Below are 20,751 nucleotides of genomic sequence, written 5' to 3'. Positions count from 1 at the left end.
CGACGTGATCTGTCCTCGCTGCGGCTGCCTGCGCGGGAGAGACTGTCCCGTTTTTCTGTTTCAGCTGAGAAGACGTCACCAACTGGTCCCTTCTTCGGGGTCCTGGGACCCGCGACGTCCCTGGGACAGTGGTGCTGGAGGAAGCCCGCAGTCTCAGACCGCAGCTCGCCCGCCGTGCATAAAATGAGGTAGAACACGCAGCCCCCCCGCCCCCGCCCGCCGGCCGCCCACCTCTCGGCTCCAGGGCCCCTCCTCCCTCAGGCAACGGGGTCACCAGGTGACACTGGGCTTTGTTAGCATCTGAGAAGGTGACGGACAAACCAGGAGTGGAGCGGGTTTCCCAGTTACTGCCTACCCCGCCGGACGCTGATATGTCTCCCCCATTTATGCCCAGGGCAGTCGGGGCTCCCTCGTGGGCGTGGGAGGAAGAGACAGACTGACAGTGGAACCGCACCTACGCCACGTCGTCTCGGCTCCCGGCTCCCGGGGTCACCCTCCTAAGACGAACGCCTCGAGGTTTTGTCAAACGCGCTTTGCAGAGAAGTTAAATAAATCATCGTAACTGATGAACGGCGGGCCCTCGCTGACTGAGGAACCGACAGGTCCTGGCGGCTTTTCTAAGTAGCACAGGTCCTCATGTTTTCTGTGCTCGGGACAAAACAACAGACAGTAACAGTTTCCTTTTCCATTTTCCTTAAATCAGAGAGCTATTTATAAAATATTTTACATCTTTTTAAATCTTCAAAGTATAGACAAACCTCCCTAGTACAAAATTCTAAAAGTGCAACAGTATAAATTAAGAGTTTCAACCACATTATACAAACATTACCTCTTTATTTTTACAGCTTTGATAAGTGAGATGTTGACCCACAACGGCGTATAATGTTGTGAGCGGTTTGCGGCGACGCTTGCCTGTAACTGGTTCCCAGCCGCCGGGCCACAGACCACACTAGAGAGCAACTGTCCACAGAGCAGCTACAAACGTTTAAATAAGCAAACAGAGGCTTGATACTGACAGGTACTTGCACACAGAAAGCATGCTATCTTTCCCAAGAGAACGCCACAATGTTGCCTGCATGAAGGAACCCACGTATTTATAGTAAAACAAATCCTGCTTAGAAAAAAACACAACGAAACACACCGCCGGGTGTATCCTGCATTACGAAAGCTACCGTTCCAGTCGGGGCTGCGCGTCGGTTACCCGCATAATCGCAACGTCATAAATACTACAGACAAAGGTACAGTCGTGAGACACGGCGCTGGGGGCACGGGGCCACGTCTTCGGGACGCGAGTTCTAAACACGGAGTTCAGCGTCTGACTATCTTGAGCGGGTGTCGCTGGAACGCCGCAGGGGACCCCTGGCCCCGCTCGGGATTGTCAGGTTTCAGGAGAGACGCAGCGGGTGTGCTCGGAGCCCTTCCTGCTCCCAGCGCGGTTTCCCGGGGACGTCGCTTTTTTTTTTTTTGACTTACGTTTATGGAAAAGGTTGAAGAATTCTCAAGAACGGCCCAGCTCACCGAGAGAGGAGGACCATGCAGCGCTCAGGAGGCGGCCTTCCAGCAGCCACAGTTAACGGATTCTCTGCCCCGGGGACAACGGTGAGGAGAACCCGGGCCGGCAGGGGCGCAGCCCGGTGGTCACACGTCACGGCGTGTGGGAGGGACAGCGCGGCAGGCGGGCTGCCGAGCGCGGGCTAGTTAATCCCGATCTCCTTGTTGTCCTCGATGAACCGCGTGAACGGCCGGCCGGCCCCCGAGTCGGAGCCGGCCTTGTCCAGGCCCACCATGGGCGGGCTCCCGCCTGTGCGCGCCTTGTCCATGCCCGCGGCCAGGGAGCCCACGGGGGGCATGGCGCTGCCGCCCAGGCTCACCGGGAGCTGGGGGATGCCCCCGTTCTGGATGACCGAGATCTCGTTGTTCTTCATGGCCAGGCCGTTGGTGATCGCCGCCGCGTACTGGTTCCAGAAACCAGGGTCCACGTTCATCGCACGCGCCGCCAGGTCCTTCTGGAACATTTCCGAGAACTTGAGGGCGTCGCCCCCCAGCAGAGCCATGGGGTTCTCCACCGACAGGCGGCGGCCGCGCCTCGCAGGGGCGTTGTTCCACATGTGAGTGCCCATGTGCACCTGCGTGAGACACGGGAGACAACCCATGTGAGCAGGCCGGCAGGAGGCAGAGTGCCCACGAATGCACGCCCGAGTGTCGCCCCCACACAGTGTGACTCCCTCAGGACTCGTTTCTGAGCCAGTCCTTCGTTTGGGGACAATAGGACACTGTTAGGCAAACTTTTCTGATCATCTTATACATCAATGTGCAATGTTTTTTACTAAACACAAAAAGCAAAACCAGCCGATGCATTGATGTTTCTTCGACTTCATTAAATTGATCGAATACCTTCCCCTCTCCCCCAAGGTGTGAGATAAAGACCCCAGAGAATGTCCCAAAGCTCAGGGCCTCTAGGCTCCTGAGCCTGGTGTAGGGGCCTCTCCCACCCCCAAGGTCGACTCCTACGTGAAACTCTTGGCTCCTCTGTGCCTCCCTCCCGAACACGGAGGAAGCACCCTGGGCACCTGTGGTCGGCAGAGACCTCAGTAAGTAGTAGCCACAGGTACTGACCGTTGCACAGTGTCTGAAGAGGTCACTGAGACCCCAGCAGGCACCTGACACAGCCGGAGGGCAGCACATTAGCTGAAAGTGGGACACTGGCCTGCACTGTCACCTAGCACCTGTCACACACTCCACCTCCCAGGGAGCGTGGACAGCAGGCGGAAACTGACCTAGGAACCCAGCGCCAGCTGTTGCTCTGGCCCTCGGGCTGGGGGGCTTCTCACCCCCTCAGCAGCTGCAGGACAGACAACAGGACCAGCCTCTGGCCTGGGGCAGGTGTTTAAAGGCCCAGCTGGTCTTGTCAAAAGATTCTAGAAAGCAGTGCCCTGGGCCTGCCCACCTGGCAGGGTGCCTGCCACCCAACAGGCTACCATGCTGAAAAGGCTGCACGAGCCCCCTGGGGGAGGTGAGATGTTCTGCAGCTGAACAGCATGCACACATCACTGTGAGCATGTACATGTGTGCACACATGGTGTACACACTACACCCGTGCACACACACCTGCATGTGCACAACACACACACGCACTCATCCACACACACATTAGACACACGCAAGGCACACACTACACATGTGCTCACACACTACACACTCATGCTCGTACATGTACACACCCACACTTGCACACACTAACCCACATGTGCACATACTAACCCGCATGTACACACTAACCCACATACACGCACACGTGTACACACTAACCCACACGTGCACACACTAACCCACATGCGCACGCTAATGCACATACACGCACACATGCACACACTAACCCACATGTACACACTAACCCCCACACACCACACATGCACACACTAACCCACATGTGCACACACTAACCCACATGTACACACTAACGCACATACACCCACACACGCACACACTAACCCACATGTGCACACACTAACCCACATGTACACACTAACGCACATACACCCACACATGCACACACTAACCCACATGTGCACACACTAACCTGCATGCACACCTAATGCACACATACCCACACATGCACACACTAACCCACATGTGCACACACTAACCCGCACGCACACACTAACGCACATACACCCACACGTGCACACACTAACCCACATGTGCACACACTAACCCGCATGCACACACTAACCCACATGTGCACACACACACTCCCACAGGCACTCACACACTGTACTGTGTGGGCTCCCCAGCGGCTTGTCCCCCTGACCAGCAGAAGCCCCACCTGCCACACCGCTGGGAGTGGGGCCTCCGGGACGCCCCAGGGCTCGCCCACAGCCTCACCTTGAGGTTGCCCTTGGTGGTGAAGGCTCTGCCGCAGATGGTGCAGCCGAAGGGCTTCTCCCCAGTGTGGGTGCGCTCGTGGATCTGCAGGGCGCTGGCCGAGGAGAAGGTCTTCCCGCACGACTGGCAGTTGTGCTGCTTGGGCGTCCGGCGCGGCGGGGGCGCCAGCATGGGCGCGAGGCCGGGGCTCAGCACCGCCTGCGGCCCGGCGGGCACCTGGGCGGCGGCGGGCAGCGGCGGGCCCTCGCCCAGCGCGACGGCCTTGCCGTGCCCGTTCACCTCCATTTTGATCACGGCGGGCGCGGAGCCGGCGACCAGGCTAGGGGCGCTCTGGCTGGGACCTAGAGCAAAGTGGGGGTCAAATAACGGAGAGGGCAGCCCCTTCAGTCTGTGGGTCAGCAAGTGCTGCTTTAAATTACCGGCCGTCGAGCACCCGCGCCCGCAGACCGCGCAGACGAAGGGGCGCTCCTTGGTGTGGCTGCGGCGGTGGATTTCCAACGCGCTCCTGCAGGCAAAGGGCTTGCCGCAGACGGGACACGCGGCGCGCTCACACTTACCCCGCTCTCTGCTCAGGAACAGCAGGCCGAAGGGGGCCTCCTCCTTGATGGCCAGCCGGCCGGGGTGGGCGGCCGTGAGGTCCAGGGCGCCCCCGTTTTCGGGGGCGGGGGGCGGGCTGTCCGGCCTTTCGGTCTTCAGCGGAAGGTCCAGCGGCTCCTCGTGGCTGCTGAGGCCCGGGGACTTGGAGGGCAGGCTCTCGCTGTGGCTGTGGACGGGGGACGGGGCCTGCACGGAGCAGGACGACTCGGACAGGGCCGGGCTGCCCGCGCTGCGGCTCTCCAGCTCGCCCACGGCGGACGAGGAGTCGTTGCTGAGGCGGTCGCTGTCCCCGGACCCGTTCTCCACGGCCTTCAGGGCCGCCAGCCGCGGGCAGCTCATGACCGAGTCCATCATCTTCATCTGGTTCTCCAGGGCGGCGATGCTGGAGATGACGGAGGGCGGCGAGGGCGGGCAGGAGCCCGCGCAGGGCAGCAGCGGCCTGGACGGGTCGCCGGCCGGGTCCCGCGGCTCGGGGTCCTCCTCCATGGACGTCTCCCCCGCGTCGTCCTCGAGGCTGCTGAGGGCCTCGGCGGCCCTGTCGTCGTAGGGGAGCTCGGCGTCCAGGGCGTCCTGCAGGCCCTCGGGCAGCGGCGAGTTGGGGATCTGCCCGCCCATGTGCATGCGGATGTGCTGCTGCAGGACCACCGCGTTCGTGAACTTCTTCTGGCAGATGGGGCAGGAGTGCTGCACGCGCAGGGGCGGCTTCGCCCGGTGCACCCCGAAGTGCGTCTTCAGGTTGCCCTTGGTGGTGAAGGCGCGGCCGCAGATCTTGCACTTGAAGGGCCGCTCGCCGGTGTGGGTGCGGTAGTGCATCTTGAGGGCGCTCTGGCAGCTCAGCACCCGGCGGCAGATCACGCACTGGTTGGGGTCGGTCATCTTCTTGTCGATGTTCTCCACCAGCTGCTGCAGCTTGGACGTCTCCGACGTCTGCATGGAGTCCAGCAGCCCCCCGAAGGGAAACTTGGCCTTGAACTGGTCGGAGCCGGCGGCCAGGGCCGGGCTGCAGAGGCCGGCGGGGACGCCGCTGTCCGCGGGGGCGGTGCTGGCCGACGCGGACGCCGCGGAGACCTGCCCGCCGGCAGGGGCCTCCCCTGTCCCGGCGTTGGCGCAAGGCAGGCTCCCGGGCTCAGTCTTGGTCAGAGAAGACCCGCCGAGCGCGGGCTGGGGGGACTCGGCTGTGGCCGGGGCCCCCGACTCGGAGCTGTTGAGGCCGGGGGACAGGGAGGGGCACTCGCTGGAGGCGGGCGAGGGCCGCTGCGGGGAGCGGCTGGCAGGGGTGAGGCTGGGGGAGTCGGCGTAGCTGCCGACGCTGGGGAGGGTGGGTGGCAGCTGCAGCCCCACAGACGTGGGCACCGTGGGCAGCACGGGCTTGCTGTCCAGCCAGGTGGTGACCGGCTTCTCGGGGGGCAGGGACATGCCGTAGGGGATCCCGGAGCAGGTGGGCACGTTGTCCAGGTACTCGGGCACGGGGTAGGGGTTCATCTGGATGTGGGGGTATTTCTCCTTGTGCCGCTGGAAGTGCACCTTCAGGTTGCCCTTGGTGGAGAAGCGGTTGCCGCAGATGTTGCACTTGAAGGGCCGCTCGCCCGTGTGGGAGCGCAGGTGGATCTGCAGGGCGCTGTCGCTCCCGAACACCTTGGCACAGAACCTGCACTTGTGCTTGAAGAAGGGGTCCTCGGCGCTGGCCTTGGGCTCGAACACCGACACGTTGGGGGGCTTGCCCTTGCGGTGCTTCATGAGGGCGGACAGGGGGTCCAGCGCGTTGGCGGTGGCCGCGATGCTGACCAGCGGGTTGGGGAAGATGACGCTGCCGGCAGAAGTCTGAGGTAGAAGAGGGTTTGGCAGGCTGGGCGCCGAGCTAAGCAGCGGGCTGGGCCCCAGGGCGGGCGGGGTGGGGGCTTTCTGTGGCTGTGAGGTGCCGCCGGGGGCGCCGGCCGCGGAGGCCGGGTTGGCGCAGGCGGGGGCCACGCTGGAGGATGCCGGCCCGCTGGACTCGGGGACCGAGGGGCCCCCGCCGGGGACATGCGGGGTGCTCGCCCCAGACCCCGGCTGGGACAGCGGCTGGGCGCCCTCGTAGGCTGCGGGCTGGGCGGAGGGGCCTGGCGCCGTGGGGACGTGGGCGGCCCCGGAGGGCAGCTGCAGGGCGGAGTGCGTGGCCAGCCCCGGGAGCTGGCCGGAGGCGGGCCCCGGGGCGCTCTGGGCCCCCACGGTGGCCCCGGGGTTCAGCGGCGGCCTCAGGGGCTGGCGGCTCATCATGGCCACCTGGCTGCGGATCTGCTCGATGAGCTGCAGCTGGTGGATCTGCTGCTGCTGCAGGGCCATCAGCTGCTCCAGGATCATGGGCACGGCCACGGCCGCCACCCCGCCGCCCGAGCCCGCCGCGCCCGCAGCCCTCGCGTGCTGGGAGAACTGCGCCACGGCCACCTTGGTGCTCAGCAGGGTCTCCAGCGTCACGTTGGTGCTCGGCATGCCGTAGGCGGCCACGGGCGCCGGCTCGGGGGCCTGAGGTAGGGGCGGCTTCCCCGGGAGGGAGGGGCCCGGGCCCTGGAAGCTCTTGTCGGCCGCGGGGGGCTCCACGTCCATGGGCTCCTCCTCCCTCTCCGGGGCCCTCACCTCGCCACCCTCCCCGCCCTCCGGGGCGGGCGCCTCCTCGGCGGCCTCGCTCTCCGTCCGCGCGCTCGGGGAGCTGGCCGGAGAAGCTTCCGGAAACTCCTCGGAGGCCGGGGCCGGCTCATCCTCGCTGATGATCAGCACCAGCGGGTTTTTCGTGCAGCTCTTCTTGTGCCGCAGGAAGTCCGTCCACTTGAAGAACTCGGCGCAGCACCTGTCACACACGCTGGTCTCCTCACCGCCGCTCCGGCTGTCCCCGCCGCTGTCCCGGTCGTCCGCGCCTTCCCCGGGGGCCGCTGCGGAAACCGAGAGACCGCGTCAGTCGCGAGCGACCGGCCCCACGACCCGCCCTCCGCTGCAGAATTCTGCACATACGTAAAATCAATATTTTTTATTCTGTACAAATTACCCTACTTCAACGTTCCTGGCGCCCGGCACGGGCGCTCCCCGGGCCCTTCTAGCCAGCTAATCATTTTCTTAGCACCATCCATCAAATTATGAGGCTCTATCAATTGTGGATGCCGCTTCCTAATGAAATTCCATAGAAGCCATTGATTTCCAATATTTTCATACAGCCCGTGGCCGCCCCGTCTGCGGCACAAAGCCGGCCTGATGGGCTCATTAGGATTCTCCCGGCCACCCGGCCTCCTCGTTTCCAGCAAAATTAGAGATGCCTTTGCCAGTTCGCTTAACATCGCTAAACTAATCTGTAACCTTTCAAACTCGCGTCGGCACCTGACAGCGAGCCGGCCGCGCCTCCCCGGGCCCCGGAGCGCAGATTTATCATCTTTACGCGCCGGGAGACGGCACAGGCTTAACGCAATCCTATAGCTCCTTTCAGACCAACGGCCACTTGGTTCATGTAGGAAATTTCAGCTAAATGCTCGCACTTGTAAACGTAACAAAGAAGATACAGCCCTTCTCTCATCTCGGCTCCGAAACGCCGTCTCCCCAGCGTGTGGTCGATGGGCCAATCCATCCCGCACCCTCCCGGCCCTCCGCGAGGTTCTTACGGGCCGGGGACACGTCTACGTTTTAGGATCTTACAGGTAAATGTCACCCACTTAGTCCGGGCCTGACATTAATCACGTTTTTCACGCAACTCGTGGGCTCCATCGGATGCAGTATTTATTTCTTGGTGAAATGAAGCAAAACGCTGTGTTCCTGTTATCGGCCAATAGCGTGTGGCGGCCCGCTAACAAGCTAGAAATCACGTATTTGAAGTTCATCTCGCGCGGACACAGGGAACGCGAGGATGCTGCCGTCGGGCGCGTCTCTTGCCTAGTTTCGTCTGTTCCCGCAGAAAGGCTGAGCCGATCATACGCCCGCGCCGGGCGGGAAGCCCTCTAATTGGTCACACATGTTTAATTACTGCGGCAGGCAGCTACTTCCTGACTTCCCCACCCCTCTTGTGCTGAACAACCACCCCGCTTAATGAACAACTCCAATTCACACCTGATCAAATAGACGCTGCCCGGGAACAAGGAGGCGACATGTGATAACGTTTCCTGCCCGGGTTCTGGGTGGCGGGGGCGAGGGGCGACGCTCAGCGATCGCTGGGCTCGGTGCCGGCCGGACGCGCGGGCTCCTAACGGTCTTTTGTCTACTCGCAGCAACATCAGCTCCACAGGGAGAAGTGACAGCTGCCAATCAGCTCGTTGCCACCGGGCAAAGGGCGCAGCTGAGCATAAGACGACACCCCAAGTGTGCGCCCCAGAAATGTTTACCGTCCTACTCCCAACACAGACACTTGCTGAGACGTCTCCGTATTTTTTTTCCCTTGTAGGGTTTATGGGGAAAGAATTCATTCAGCCCCATTTCAGTAGAAAAATCTGATTTAAAAAAAAAAAAAATTCGTGTATAAACATTAGCCCCTGCACTGGAAAGTAAAAATATCTTTGAGGCTAGCCTGCTTGCTGCTCTCCATGAGGCCATTACTGCCGGGTAATTTATACATGCCTTTAAAAAATTATTAGCGGTGTTCAATTAGCATTTTCGTAACTGGCCAAACCATCTGAAGGGGAGAAGTTAGGGCTCACAGCCCATAAAGACCTGCTGGACTTTTAAACTAAAGTCGGTGCGGACGGTCGGACTGGAGGAGGCTCATTACGGGGAAAGAAGGGATGTGATGGGCGCAGTAATGAGGCCGAGCATCGCTGGGAGCAAGGACAGCTGACTTATACTGCAGATGGCACATTAACAAAATAAATACTCCCAGGACCTAACTCTGCTCAAGGTGTGCAAAATCCAACTCTAAACCTGCTAAGGTCAAGAAACAGGGCAAGAACAAAACAAAAACTAAAATCTTCAGGTAAATAATTAAAGGTCAGTAAATAAGGACTGTCTGAAGTTCTAGTCATGTATTTAAAAAATCATCACACAATGCACAGACTCGCTACTTTTCAATTTCTTTGTATTAGTGGAATGTTCCTCTGCAGACCCAGGTACTTAAAAGTCCAAGTGGCCATGAAAAAAAAAAAAAAGTCCATCTGCAACAAGCAATCGCATTGGAGTCGGGTTCATACATTGTAACTGTGATCACTAAATACAGAGCAGAATATTTTTAAAAGTTCTTTTGCAATATTTTAAAGCTATGATATAAAGGCCTGCCCTGATCTTCATGAAGATTTTTATTTTAATACTTTTTAAAGAGAAAAATACCAAGAAATTAAATATTGCTGACTCTGAAACATTTTCTACCTTTAAATCCTTAGATGAGACAAAATGTTTCACTTTCAAATGATACAAAAAAGCCCTCTCATGGTGTATACATTTCAAATTTTACACAGTTCAGCACAGTGTTATGTCTCATTCAGAGAACACTGTTTCTCTATACGGACTGTGTGCTGGAAACAGTTCACTGAGAAAGTGCTTAAAAATTAGGCTGATTTCTGGATTATTTTTAGTGTGGTGAGTGTTGGATGACTTAACTTACTTAATTGTGAATAAACTGTATCTCCACAAAGAGCGTTCTCCCCGTTTTCTCTGTAGAAAACTGTGGCATGTGAAACAGGAACAGGACTTTTGTCCTACAATGTACTTGCCCCAAAGTTCTTCATCCACCCAAACAAATCTAGTTAGAGATAAATTTCTCCATTTCCATTTTTTCCATGGTCTAAGTATTTTGAGAGTTCACCTCCAAATGCATGAAAGTTGGGAAATGTTCCCACAGCCTCCCAGCCCCCAATTGGCAGGTTTGCAAACTTACAACTATTTCTCAATTGTAGAAACTGGGCATAGAATATTTAAGCACTTTCTATGAATAAGGCATTTTGTCTAATGCAATGGTAAGGGATGAGTATCTAACTATAATGAAGATATTCTTGTCACAGTAAACACTCCTTCCACACACATTCCTTTAAAATCAGAGAGAGGAAATTGTGTAAAAAATGGCATTTTGACCATTTGGACCTGTTCACAGTTCATTATGTTAATGAACCAAACAAAACAGAGAACTGTTAGATTTTATAAGCCAATTTTCATAATACATTTGCCTTTTGCTTAAAACATAGTTTAAAAACTACCATCAGTGAAGAAAAAAATTCTTCAATACAATCCAGATTTATTTTGGATGAATAGTTTAGAATCACCACCTGTAATTTTTTTTTTTTTTTTAACTGGGGTTTGTTTGAAATCCCAATAACACGATCAGTTCAGTTCTCTCCTTTCTTGCTCAAAATCTGAGTGTGACAAACATTCCATCAGAGTTACAGAGAAGCACAAATTTCCTGAGACAGCTTTAAATAAAATGCATTCCAATAAAAACTTCAGTGTTTCACCAAGGAAGTCACATTTTGGGTGCATATTTTAAGGATGTTGTTAAACAGCCACAATGAGCACTTCAGCTGAACTGACTGGTAGGAAGTAAGCGGAAGGGGCCTGTTTTACGGGGACAGAGCTCTCAGAAGCAGCGCGGCTGGTCCTCAGCGCCGAGCGAGGACGGCCCCGGCTGCCTTCGGAGAGACGTGAAATAAGTTGTTATAACTCGATGGCTCTTCACATCACAGCGAAGGCGTGCGTTGTGTTACAGTGTGCGTGCGCTAAGCTGGCAAAACTTATTCATTTTGAAAAATGCTCTCTGCAACAGGAAAACACATGTGGGGAAAATCCGAATGCAGCTCCCAGTTTTATCACATAACTTCCAAAGCCCTTTAATCCTGCCATTGTTTTAAGCCGATATGAAGTCAGATTCAGATGTATTCACCCATCTCTTAATGAAATGTACATTTAAACTGGCCTGTGTGTCGTAAAAATAGAAGTTATCACCTGCCTTTCTCGATACGGCTGAAAATCTGTATTTCAAGGTAAAAGCCTGTCCGTGAGCCTCTGTACCGACAGTGCACGTTTGAGACATTTATTTCCATTGCAATCGGAAAGTCTTTCTTTCTTAAGGGGGGACTGAGAAACAAGCTTTGCAAACATGATCATTAATGTCAAAGCAATTTATTTTTAACATACTGACTATTCAACAACTGAGATTTCAAATTGTAAACAGGCCAGGGATGAGGCAGGAATTTATAGTGCATGAGGGTTACGTCAGAACCAGCAAAGAAAAATGCCAGCCGACCCCCGGAGCCTGCGGTCCTGGGGAGCGGGAGCGCCCAGTCCAGGTGGCGTGGCCCTCGCTGTGCGTCAGTAAGAGGAAGACGCTGCCCTGGGAACAGGCAGCTTCTGGAACCCCAGACCTGTGCCAGCCCCTGGCTCGGGGTCGGGCCCAGGACTTGACGCGGAATCTGCCTCCTGAAGGCATCAGGAGGGAGGAGACAGCTGAGCAGAAGCCTCTCCGTGTAAGAGGAAATGCGTAATTAGCCTGCAGCGATGCCCACGCCGGCTGTTTACACCTCAGATGTTTCCAGCTCTATCCCTGCTCACACCTTCCTGAGCAAGTCCTGCTTCTCGCTTCCTTAGCAGAGGGAAAGTCGGTCCTCAGGCCTTTCACAGAAGGTCCCTAACAAAGGGACAGCGTCCACGACCGTCTTACAAACGCAGGTTTTTTTTCCCCTTCTCAATCATAAAACACACAGAGAATGTTTAACAAAACAGTTCCTATTCATAGGATCATTCTCTCAGTGTGAAAGGACCTCCCCCCCCCCAAAAAAAAAACAACTGCCCGTTTCCCAATTCTCTCAGCTTCAGTTCCTGGTCTGTTATATAACACACACGGACCATGTCTGCCCTGGGAAGAGGGATGTGGCAGAATGTCCCCACCCACGAGGATCGTTTTGAAGCCACAAGGGAAACACTGTTGGGACATATATAAGAATATTGGAGACACAAGCTTTCTTTAAAAAATTCAAACTACAGTTCTTAGCGTGGCTTTGTAATTTTCTCTTCCCAGGAGCACGAGGCCTTGTAAAGAAGCCAATCAGTTACAAAGAAGCAGTAAACCAGCGTTTTCTGACTTTGTTTCTGAGCCTCAAGAGCTCACCTTCACTCTGCTACACTTTTGCTACACATTTTAAATCCCGCACCATTAACAAAAGAAGTAAAGGTGTTCAGTACGCGAGGACGTTAACTTCCCCACTTTAATGAGTAACTTTTAAAAGCCCACGTGGGTCTTTAGGACAGAAAAAGGGCACTTTCCCCTCTGTCTTCGCCATCCCTGAAAAATCCAGAAAGCATTTTTCAAGTTTCCCTAAATCGTTAGGAGACACTTATTTTCTTGCAAATTAATTCTTTTTAACTCCTTATGATAGCTTTGAATCCCATAAAGAAAGATGAATTATCACACACTGAGCCCAAGCTGCGACGCAGGAGGAGACAAATAGAGACCCCCACTGTGTCTAACAATGTAGAAGAAACTCCAGACGCAACGGAGAAATTGTGTCCTTCCCCCAGACCCCAGGCTGGAGAGCCCGCAGCCGACGGTGGAGGGCACTGTCGCTATGCCGAACGCCCGTGCTGACCGCGCCTGCTCCGCTCCGCTCCGCTCGGTGGCCCACAGCTCAAATTTGTTAAGTAGCGACCACCTGTGGCACAGCCACCAAGCGTCTTCTGCCGGAAACATTTGCAGTTTTTAATGTGTGTGGCGAGGCACCCGGGCAGGCAAACACTTTCCTCTCTGGCCACAAGCAGAAGGACAGCAGACACCCCCCCACACTTGTTCTGACTACCTGCCTGGATGCCGTGTCCGAGAGTAAGATGCTTGTGACACTTGGAGGTTGCACAATGGCTCCTCCATCGCGACGCAGGCTGTGGCCACACGGCTGATGGACACCCACACGTCACCATCTCCGCCAGCAACAGCACAGACCTGAAGCACACCGGCCGAGGAGAACCATCTCATCGAAGTTCCGTGAGGGGTGAAAGCGAGGTTCCTGCAGGTCACTGTGGGTCAGGGTTCAGGAGGCTGACGCTCAGATGTGACACACGGACTTAAATGTGCTATTTCGTGCCCACTCGAGAGTGGCCCAGGCCTGGTTGTCTTTCCCACTGACTATTCTTAAAACACAGAAATAAGCAAAACCACTTAGAGGTGCAAACACCTGGGTCCAAATGGCCCCGGAGAGGCAGGGGGGACATCGTGTCCAGAGCAGGGCCCGGATCCCTGTCCCCATCAGACTCTGCACTTGGAGGAGGTCATTAAATCATCTCTATGCGTCACCACTTCACTACTCTGTTCCGTCTCTACTGGCAAAGTTTACATATGTGCAAAAAAATCATCCTGGAAAAGCGACTGCCCCGGTCACTGAGGCCAGTGGCTCTGCACGTCCACGGGTCACGCAACAGAACTGCCCGACAGCGCTGCGAGGCCCCTCTCGAGAAAAGACCATGCCGAGGAATTAAGACCGAGTGGCACCGCACCTGCAGGGTTAATTAAACAGTTCAAGATGTAACAGCCACACAAAAGAACCCGCTCTTGGTCCTCTAAGAACTATAAACACTTGTGCTGGGCGAGATGGGCCTCTGATAAGCCCAGCAGCCCAGAGCAAACTCACGAGGCTCCAGTTAACACTCGGATCCTGTGTTAACACTTGATAGAACAGCAACAGCACAGATGCACTAATTGTATTATGAGTTTGACATCTAGTGGCCACCCCTGGCAGGCCAAGCAGGCAAAGGTTAAATCAGCACGTCTTGTCAGAGCTCTTCTAATGACCCACCTTCAGGGAGCCCTCCGGAGCCAGCCAGCTCTGCAGCCCCACCTTCTCCCAGACCTCAGACCCCAGGGCCCAGGCCGCCGGCGGGCGGGCGGGCGGAAGGCTTTCCGGAAGGCAGAGGGGGTGGGGATCCCCGAGGGGAAACAGAGCTACTCCGGGGTGATGGGAAAAGACAGGCCCCCGAGGACCGGGTTTAGATGCTGGCATCGCGGGGTCTCCCGGGCGGCCATCCGTTCAGCCTGGAGAACCCTTCCCTTTAATTAACAAACAGACCAACCCTAATCTCTAACCTAAGTGGAGCCCATTACGTTATTTTATTATTTCAATTAATATTTTACACGTTCTGTAACACACCTTGCCTTGTCTGTCGGCTTGGAAATCACACAGAGAGCTCACTGCATTTTAATTCATAAAGGCATTCAAATTAGAAGAGAAACACCTAAGGACAAGTTTTATTTTTAATATAGAAGTTTATTTAAGGCAATAGGAAAACATTCGATTTTTACAGATTTTATGTCTGGTTTTATATGAAATGGCAACAATGTAACACGGGCTGTGATTACGAGCCTCTCACCAGCAGCACGATTAGCACTCGTCTTCACCGGACCAGGGCACGTTGGCCTGACTCTGGCAACTAGTGGACGGAGGGATCATGCAGGGAAATAAAAACAGGACAAAACCTTCAAAAATCACCTCTGAAACTGTCCTGCAGCACAAGGACAGTGCATAACCTCACCAGCAGCTAAGGAGATTTTAATTTTACTTGAATAAAAGCCTGTGCCAATGCTTCCATTTGAGAATGCTAAATTCCAACGGACGCTCAGTGCAGAGGGAGACCTTGGCTTTACTCTGAATTCCCCCCAAAAGAGAGTGTTCTGAGAGCTACCTTGAGAAGCATGGCACAGCCTGGGAGATTGCAGTTGGAAATGAAACCTGACCCAGTTGTGCCATCATCTTGTATACAAAAAATAATCAGCTTGCTAAGTAATTCCTGCTGTGGGGCCATACCTTCTCCTTCCCTGGCTCCAAACAGATCTAAAAATGCTGGATTATCAGATGTTGGGGAAGTTTAAAATGGGCATAAAAACCCCCACTGTTAGGTAATCAGCTCCTCCTCGGAGAGGTGGAAATTAATTGGCAGCTTTCTGTTGACCACCGAAGGATGCATTTCTAAACAGGGTAAGCTTTTTAAATGTTATTTTTGAAAATAAATGTTTGCAAAGTCCTCCTCTCCCATTTCCCTCTGACTTACTTTTCACCTTTCCCGTCTCAGAGAAAACAATCTGCCAACCAACGTTAGAAAGTGCCTCTCGTGTTGTTTCCTTTTCGAATGCTGAATTGTAAATGTGTGTGTGTGTGGGGGGGGGGGGGCTCAAGGCAAACCATGCATATACAGATAAAAGAGGAAAGCCCTCTGCACCAGGGCTGGTGGCCTCCTTTCCCTTAACTTAAACACAGTCTGTGAACACCACTGGCAAATTCTTAAATCACATGCTCACCACATTTAAAGGGATTTTTTAAGATAGCCATATGACTGAAAATAAAAACACACTTTGAAGCAATTAGTGCTAACAAACAAAACACACGATGGCAAATTGTTTTAAATTATAATATCCTTTTGTTCTTCCTTAAACACGTTTTCTCTGTAACGACAGTAAAATGCATCTTTATTAAGTTGTGTTTTATATGGTAAAGCATAGCAATGTTGCACCTTTTAAAGTTCTTAGCAGGCGTGTTAAGTACTCTTCTGCCATTGGAAGTTTTAATTACTTTTCCTTAGAACAAAAATATTCAGCTGGCTCCAGGGATTTCATTATTGGTGGCAGACATTTAACTGAATCCTAAAGCTGCAACACACGCATTTCTAAATTTTCAGAAACAGTAGAAGATTGTTTCTATTGGGAACGTAAGTCTCAGTCACCCTTAAATTTTACAACAGGGTAACTTTGCAACGTCACAAAAATCATGATTACTTTTCCTCATTTTAAGTACACAATCATATTTCATTCCTGCAGCAATAAGGTCTGGATAGCATGGAAGCTGTTTTTGTATAGCTATCTTTCTCACTGCTTGTCTAAAAACCAAGGTCTGGGAAAAAGTCTTATTTCTTTTTTAAGAAATAAAGTCTTTTTGCTGTAAGTGAATACGGCGGTGGGTCTCTGCCACCCCATGTTATACTAAAATTTTACATATAATGTCTGTTTTTCATGGCATTAATCAATAGCCTTCCATTTTACTGAATGCATCTACTGCTTTAATTAATGTCACACCCAAAGTGATACAAAGGAATTATTTACTTTGTTCCTGAAACAATGTAAACTAACTTAGCTCCCTTGTAACTTCTTGCATAGTCTGTTATTTCCATTGTGTTTCACAAAGTTACAATTTTGAGATCTGGTTCATGTTGGAGTAATTTAGTTTTCACAACCATTTATCTTTAAAAAATACTTTAGCTATCTGACTAATGACAGCCAGGGCCCCAGTACCATACACAAGTGCTCCTTGAGTGAGCAGAGAACACAGTATCTTTTATGCTCTGTGAACAATCAGCTTCAGAATAATTAAATCAGAAAGAACTATTTTTTAAATAGTTTGCCTAAACTATCCTTAAAATAATGGAGGGAACACACTACTTGACAAAGGCTCAGCCCCAGACAGGCTGTTTTTGGCCTGTTGCAAAACATGATGAGAAACTGTGTTACTATCTGGAATAGTAACTCTCAATGGCGGAAAAACACAGGTTTGGCAAAAACTTTAATCCTCCAGCAGGTATAAAACCTGAATGCTTCACCTCTAAATAAATTCGGCAGCAACGAGGGGAATTTCAAAAGAGAATTTGTAAATAATTTATTCCATCCTAGGTTTTCAAATATGGGCTATATCCCCCTAACATGTTTACACTATTAGGTTCACCAAGCTCACATTTCTGAAGTGAAATTAAAAATGAATAGCAGAGCCTCAGCTCGTTAATTGTTAAATACCAGAGGTTTTACTCTATTAATTAAAATATGCTTTAATAAAAGGAGACGTTGCACATTTTGATAACGACCCTACAAAGCTGAGAAGTATTTACATTGTTGCATTTTGGGGCGCCTGTGAAAGCCGATTTTAAGCTATTCAGGGGCCAGGATAATGAAGCTTTAACATTCCTCACTGGGATGCAATGTAGTTCTTTTGAAGGGAAGGCTGTCTTTCTCATTCGGCAGAAATAAATCCATTCATTTGATCATGTAGTCATTGAGGGCGATACAAAACAAACCAAGTGTGAGAAATTCTATGTGATGAAGTAAACAAAACAAAAAAATCCATTTCCATGACAAAAAGATCCTTTGTCCCTAATCCACCCACCATATGCAAGCGTTTCTTTTTAGCATATCTCCGGTTCCAATCCCGGGCGAGAGGCTGCCCAGCGCCGCGGCCTCACCTCCGAGCGGCAGGAAGGCCCAGTTCACGCATTTTATTTAGGGAGCTCCCGGCCGTGTCCTAAGCGTTTTCCCCCTTTCTCCGTCCCGACGAGCAGGGTACCCGCTTAGTCAAACTTCACAACACCGTGTGACCAATGCCCGTTCCTGTGATTTTCTGCAGAAAACCTAATTCTCTTGGTAAAAGGATGCGTATCGGCCTCCAAACAACTTATAATCGGTTCATCCAAAAGTTAGCCGGCGTGCGTTTTAAGGAACTATTTGATGTCCGCGCCGCGGGGCAGCTGCGGGCCTCCCTGCGTCCTGGTGTCGCACCCTGGGGACCCCGCGCGCCCCGGGCGGCACCGCGCAGGATTCGGGCCCAAAACTTCCCGGGAGGAGGTCGGGCCGGCGGCGCCGGGTTCACCGCGCGGCTCCTGCCTTCGCTGGGGGACGAGGCGTCCCCGCGGCGCCGCGGAAACGCGAGAGCAGGCCGAGCAAACTTAGAGCCGCCGGGACGCGCCGGGTGCGCCGCCCGCACGGGCCCCCGGCGCCGCGGCCGAGCTCACCCCGGGGTAAGTCCCCAGGCGGCCATTAGGCAAGGCCGGGCAACAGGGTCTGCTCGCTCCAGAGCCGCATCACCGGTTTGTCAGCTCGCCGGGACTCGGGGCTCCACGGCCTCCGGGCGCACGAGGCGGACCCAGCGGGGTAGGGGACAGGCCGGGGTCCCGGCAGCGGCCCAGATCCGACCGCGCACTGCCCGGGGCGCCCGGACGCCGAACAAAGCTGCCCGGCCCGCGTCCAGAGGTAGGTGAGCCTCGCACGCGTCTCCGCCGCCGCGTCCGCCAGGGGAACGCCGGGGTCGCCGAGACCGGCCCCGGGTCCGGCCGCAGGGAGCCCGAGGGGCGGCGCGGAGGAGGCGGCGCGGACCCCTCCCGCCCACGCCCAGCCCCGCGCACAGCTCCCCAACTCCCGGCGGCTGAGCCAAGTTTACTTCGTCCGCAACTCTCCGCGCAACGCGCTCCAGCGGAGGACCGGTCCCCGCGGCCCGCCTGCCCGGCCCGGCGCCGCGCGGGGGGCACTGGCTCGCCGCAGTTAGGGACCTTCCGCGGCGCGCGGTCGCCCCCGCCGCCCAGCTGTCCCGGCCCCCGCCCCGCCACCCCGCGGCCCCTCACCGTGCTCCAGAGCCCCTTCAGGCGGCGGCAGCTCCTCGTCCGACTTGAGGTGCTGGGGCTTGGCCTGCTTGCGCCGAGACATGCTGCTAGCGGCGCGCGGGCCCCGCGCGGGGCAGCGGCATCAGCGGGGCGGCCGGCGGGGACGGCGCGGGGCGGCCGGGCGGGCGCGGGGCGCGGGGCGCGGGCGGCGGCGGCGGCTGCGCGGGCCGCGCATGGGGCTGAGCAATTAGGCTGGTGAATAATGCATGTCCATTAGCGGAGGGCCGCGCGGATTGGCCGGCCTCCAGCGGACTCCGGCGGCCTATGCAAATGAGGCCGCGCTCGCAATTAGCGGCCGCGCGGGCGAGGAGGCGGCTGGCGCCCGGGGACCTGGGAGCGCGCCGCCCAGCGCCGCCTACATCGCGGGCTCCGCGCTGCCCGGCGCCCAGGTGCCGCTCGGCGGCCGGGAGCGGCGGGCGCGGCGGCCGCCCCTGCCCAGGGCGCAGGCAGCAAACTTTGGCGGCGTCCGCGCGGCGCCGTCTCCGCCGGCGCGCCGGGCTCTCCCCTTTATAGAGTGTCTGCGCCGCCGCCCGCGCCCCGCGCCGCGCCCCCCCGCCGCCGCTCGGCCGCCCCTCCCGGGGAGAGCGGCTGCGGGCAGGGCTCCGGCCGACGCCTTTGTCTCCCGGCCGCTCGGGCGCCGCGCCTCCTGCGCTCCGGGGCGCGGAGGCCGGCCGGGCGCTTCCGCTCCTCCGCGGCGAGGCGCAGCGCCGCTCGGCCTGCCAGCCCCGCTCCGGCTCAGGTGCCCCCTCTCCGGACCTTCTCTCCCGGCTGCTGTCCCTTCCGCGGCTCCCTCTGCGGCGGGCCCGGCTCGGAGGCTCGCGGCCGGAGCGGAGCGGTGCGCGCACGCCGGGGTGGCGGGACTTCGGCAAGACCAACTTTCCGGTTCGGAAGCGGCGCGGGCCGCGCGGCTCCTCCCCTCCCCTCCCCGCCCTCCCCTCGGTTCTCCCTCCCTCCGCTCCCCGTCACCCCCCGTCCTCCCCCCTCCCGGTCCCCTCCGGCTCGGGAGTGCCCGCCGTGCCCGCCCCGCCCGCCGCCTCCACCGGGGCCGCCTCGGCCCCCTGGGCCCCCTCGGCCGCCCACCGGGCCTCCCCGCTGCCGGCGGCCCTTAAATCCAGGGGAAGGGAGGGGATGGCGGGGCCCCGATGTCCCTCCCCCCACTTCCCTTTCCCGTTGGGTTTGGTGCCGAGGCACCTGCGGAGTGGGCAGGGGTTCGGGGTGCCCGAGGCCGCGCGACCGAAAGTTCCAAGTCCACGGAAGTCCCGCGCGCGGCCCGCCGTGTGCCGTGGCTTTCGGGGGTGACGTGGTGGGGGAGGGGCGGGGAGGGGGTCGCGCGCGTCCGGACTGACACCCTCTGGCGCGCGCTCCCCGCACACGCACCCCCTCTTCGTCGGCGGTCACACGCACGCGCCCTCGCAGCCGCGCGCGCACCCCCAGCCGCAGCCGCGCACACGCGCGCTCGCCCACTCCCGCGCTCACTCCCGCGAGTGTTCTACGTTCCCGAGCGGCAGCCGGCTTGTGCCGAGGCCCTGCAGTCGCCGCGCCCGCGTCCCTCGCCCCAGTATGTCTTTTTAATTTCCTAAATTTCTTCTTTTCGTCCTTACAAGTGGCCCTGGCTAGTGCGTAGCGTGGGCACAGATGGCCTCCAGGCGCTTTCCCCAGTGTCGTGCGCTGGGGGGGAACCGGGTGGTGACCAGCCAGCCCCGGGCGCCCGGAGGGCTGCGAGCTCCTCGCGTGGCTGGAGGTGGGGTTCTGCTTGGCCGCGGGACACGCGCCCCCCAGGACGGACCCCGATCCTGCGGCGCTCGCCACGCTCACCGCAGGCTGCTTCCGCGTTCTAGAATCTTCCCTCTTCCCCGCCCGCATTCTCCCACCCGCCTCTAATTGTGTAACTTTCACGAAGCAACGGCTTTGGGCTCCGGGAAAGCGCAGGGAAATTGTACCAAG

General features: G+C 56.2%; 1 protein-coding gene across 1 annotated transcript; it reads right to left on the bottom strand.

Annotated features, from left to right (window-relative positions):
- Positions 1-379: 379 nt before the first annotated feature.
- SALL3 (spalt like transcription factor 3) lies at positions 380-18,907 on the bottom strand. Its single transcript, XM_087818608.1, has 3 exons — positions 18,769-18,907; positions 3,886-7,388; positions 380-2,126 (listed from the first exon to the last, which is right to left on the bottom strand). The coding sequence occupies exons 1-3, from the start codon at positions 18,848-18,850 to the stop codon at positions 1,695-1,697; spliced, it is 4,017 nt and encodes a 1,338-aa protein (XP_087674734.1). The 5' UTR covers positions 18,851-18,907; the 3' UTR covers positions 380-1,694.
- Positions 18,908-20,751: the final 1,844 nt, after the last annotated feature.

This window comes from Miniopterus natalensis, chromosome 7 (genome assembly GCF_054644295.1).
Source record: "Miniopterus natalensis isolate mMinNat1 chromosome 7, mMinNat1.hap1, whole genome shotgun sequence".
NCBI lineage: Eukaryota > Metazoa > Chordata > Mammalia > Chiroptera > Miniopteridae > Miniopterus > Miniopterus natalensis.
Note: the sequence above shows the minus strand (reverse complement) of the source record. Positions and strands in the feature narration are given on the sequence as shown.

Excerpts from the sequence above, each read along its gene's own strand:
- SALL3 (XM_087818608.1), bottom strand. The coding sequence starts at position 18,850 with ATGTCTCGGCGCAAGCAGGCCAAGCCCCAGCACCTCAAGTCGGACGAG. Across the intron at positions 7,389-18,768 it reads TGAAGGGGCTCTGGAGCACG|CGGCCCCCGGGGAAGGCGCG; the intron begins GTGAGGGGCCGC and ends CGGTTTCCGCAG. Across the intron at positions 2,127-3,885 it reads CCACCAAGGGCAACCTCAAG|GTGCACATGGGCACTCACAT; the intron begins GTGAGGCTGTGG and ends TGTCTCACGCAG.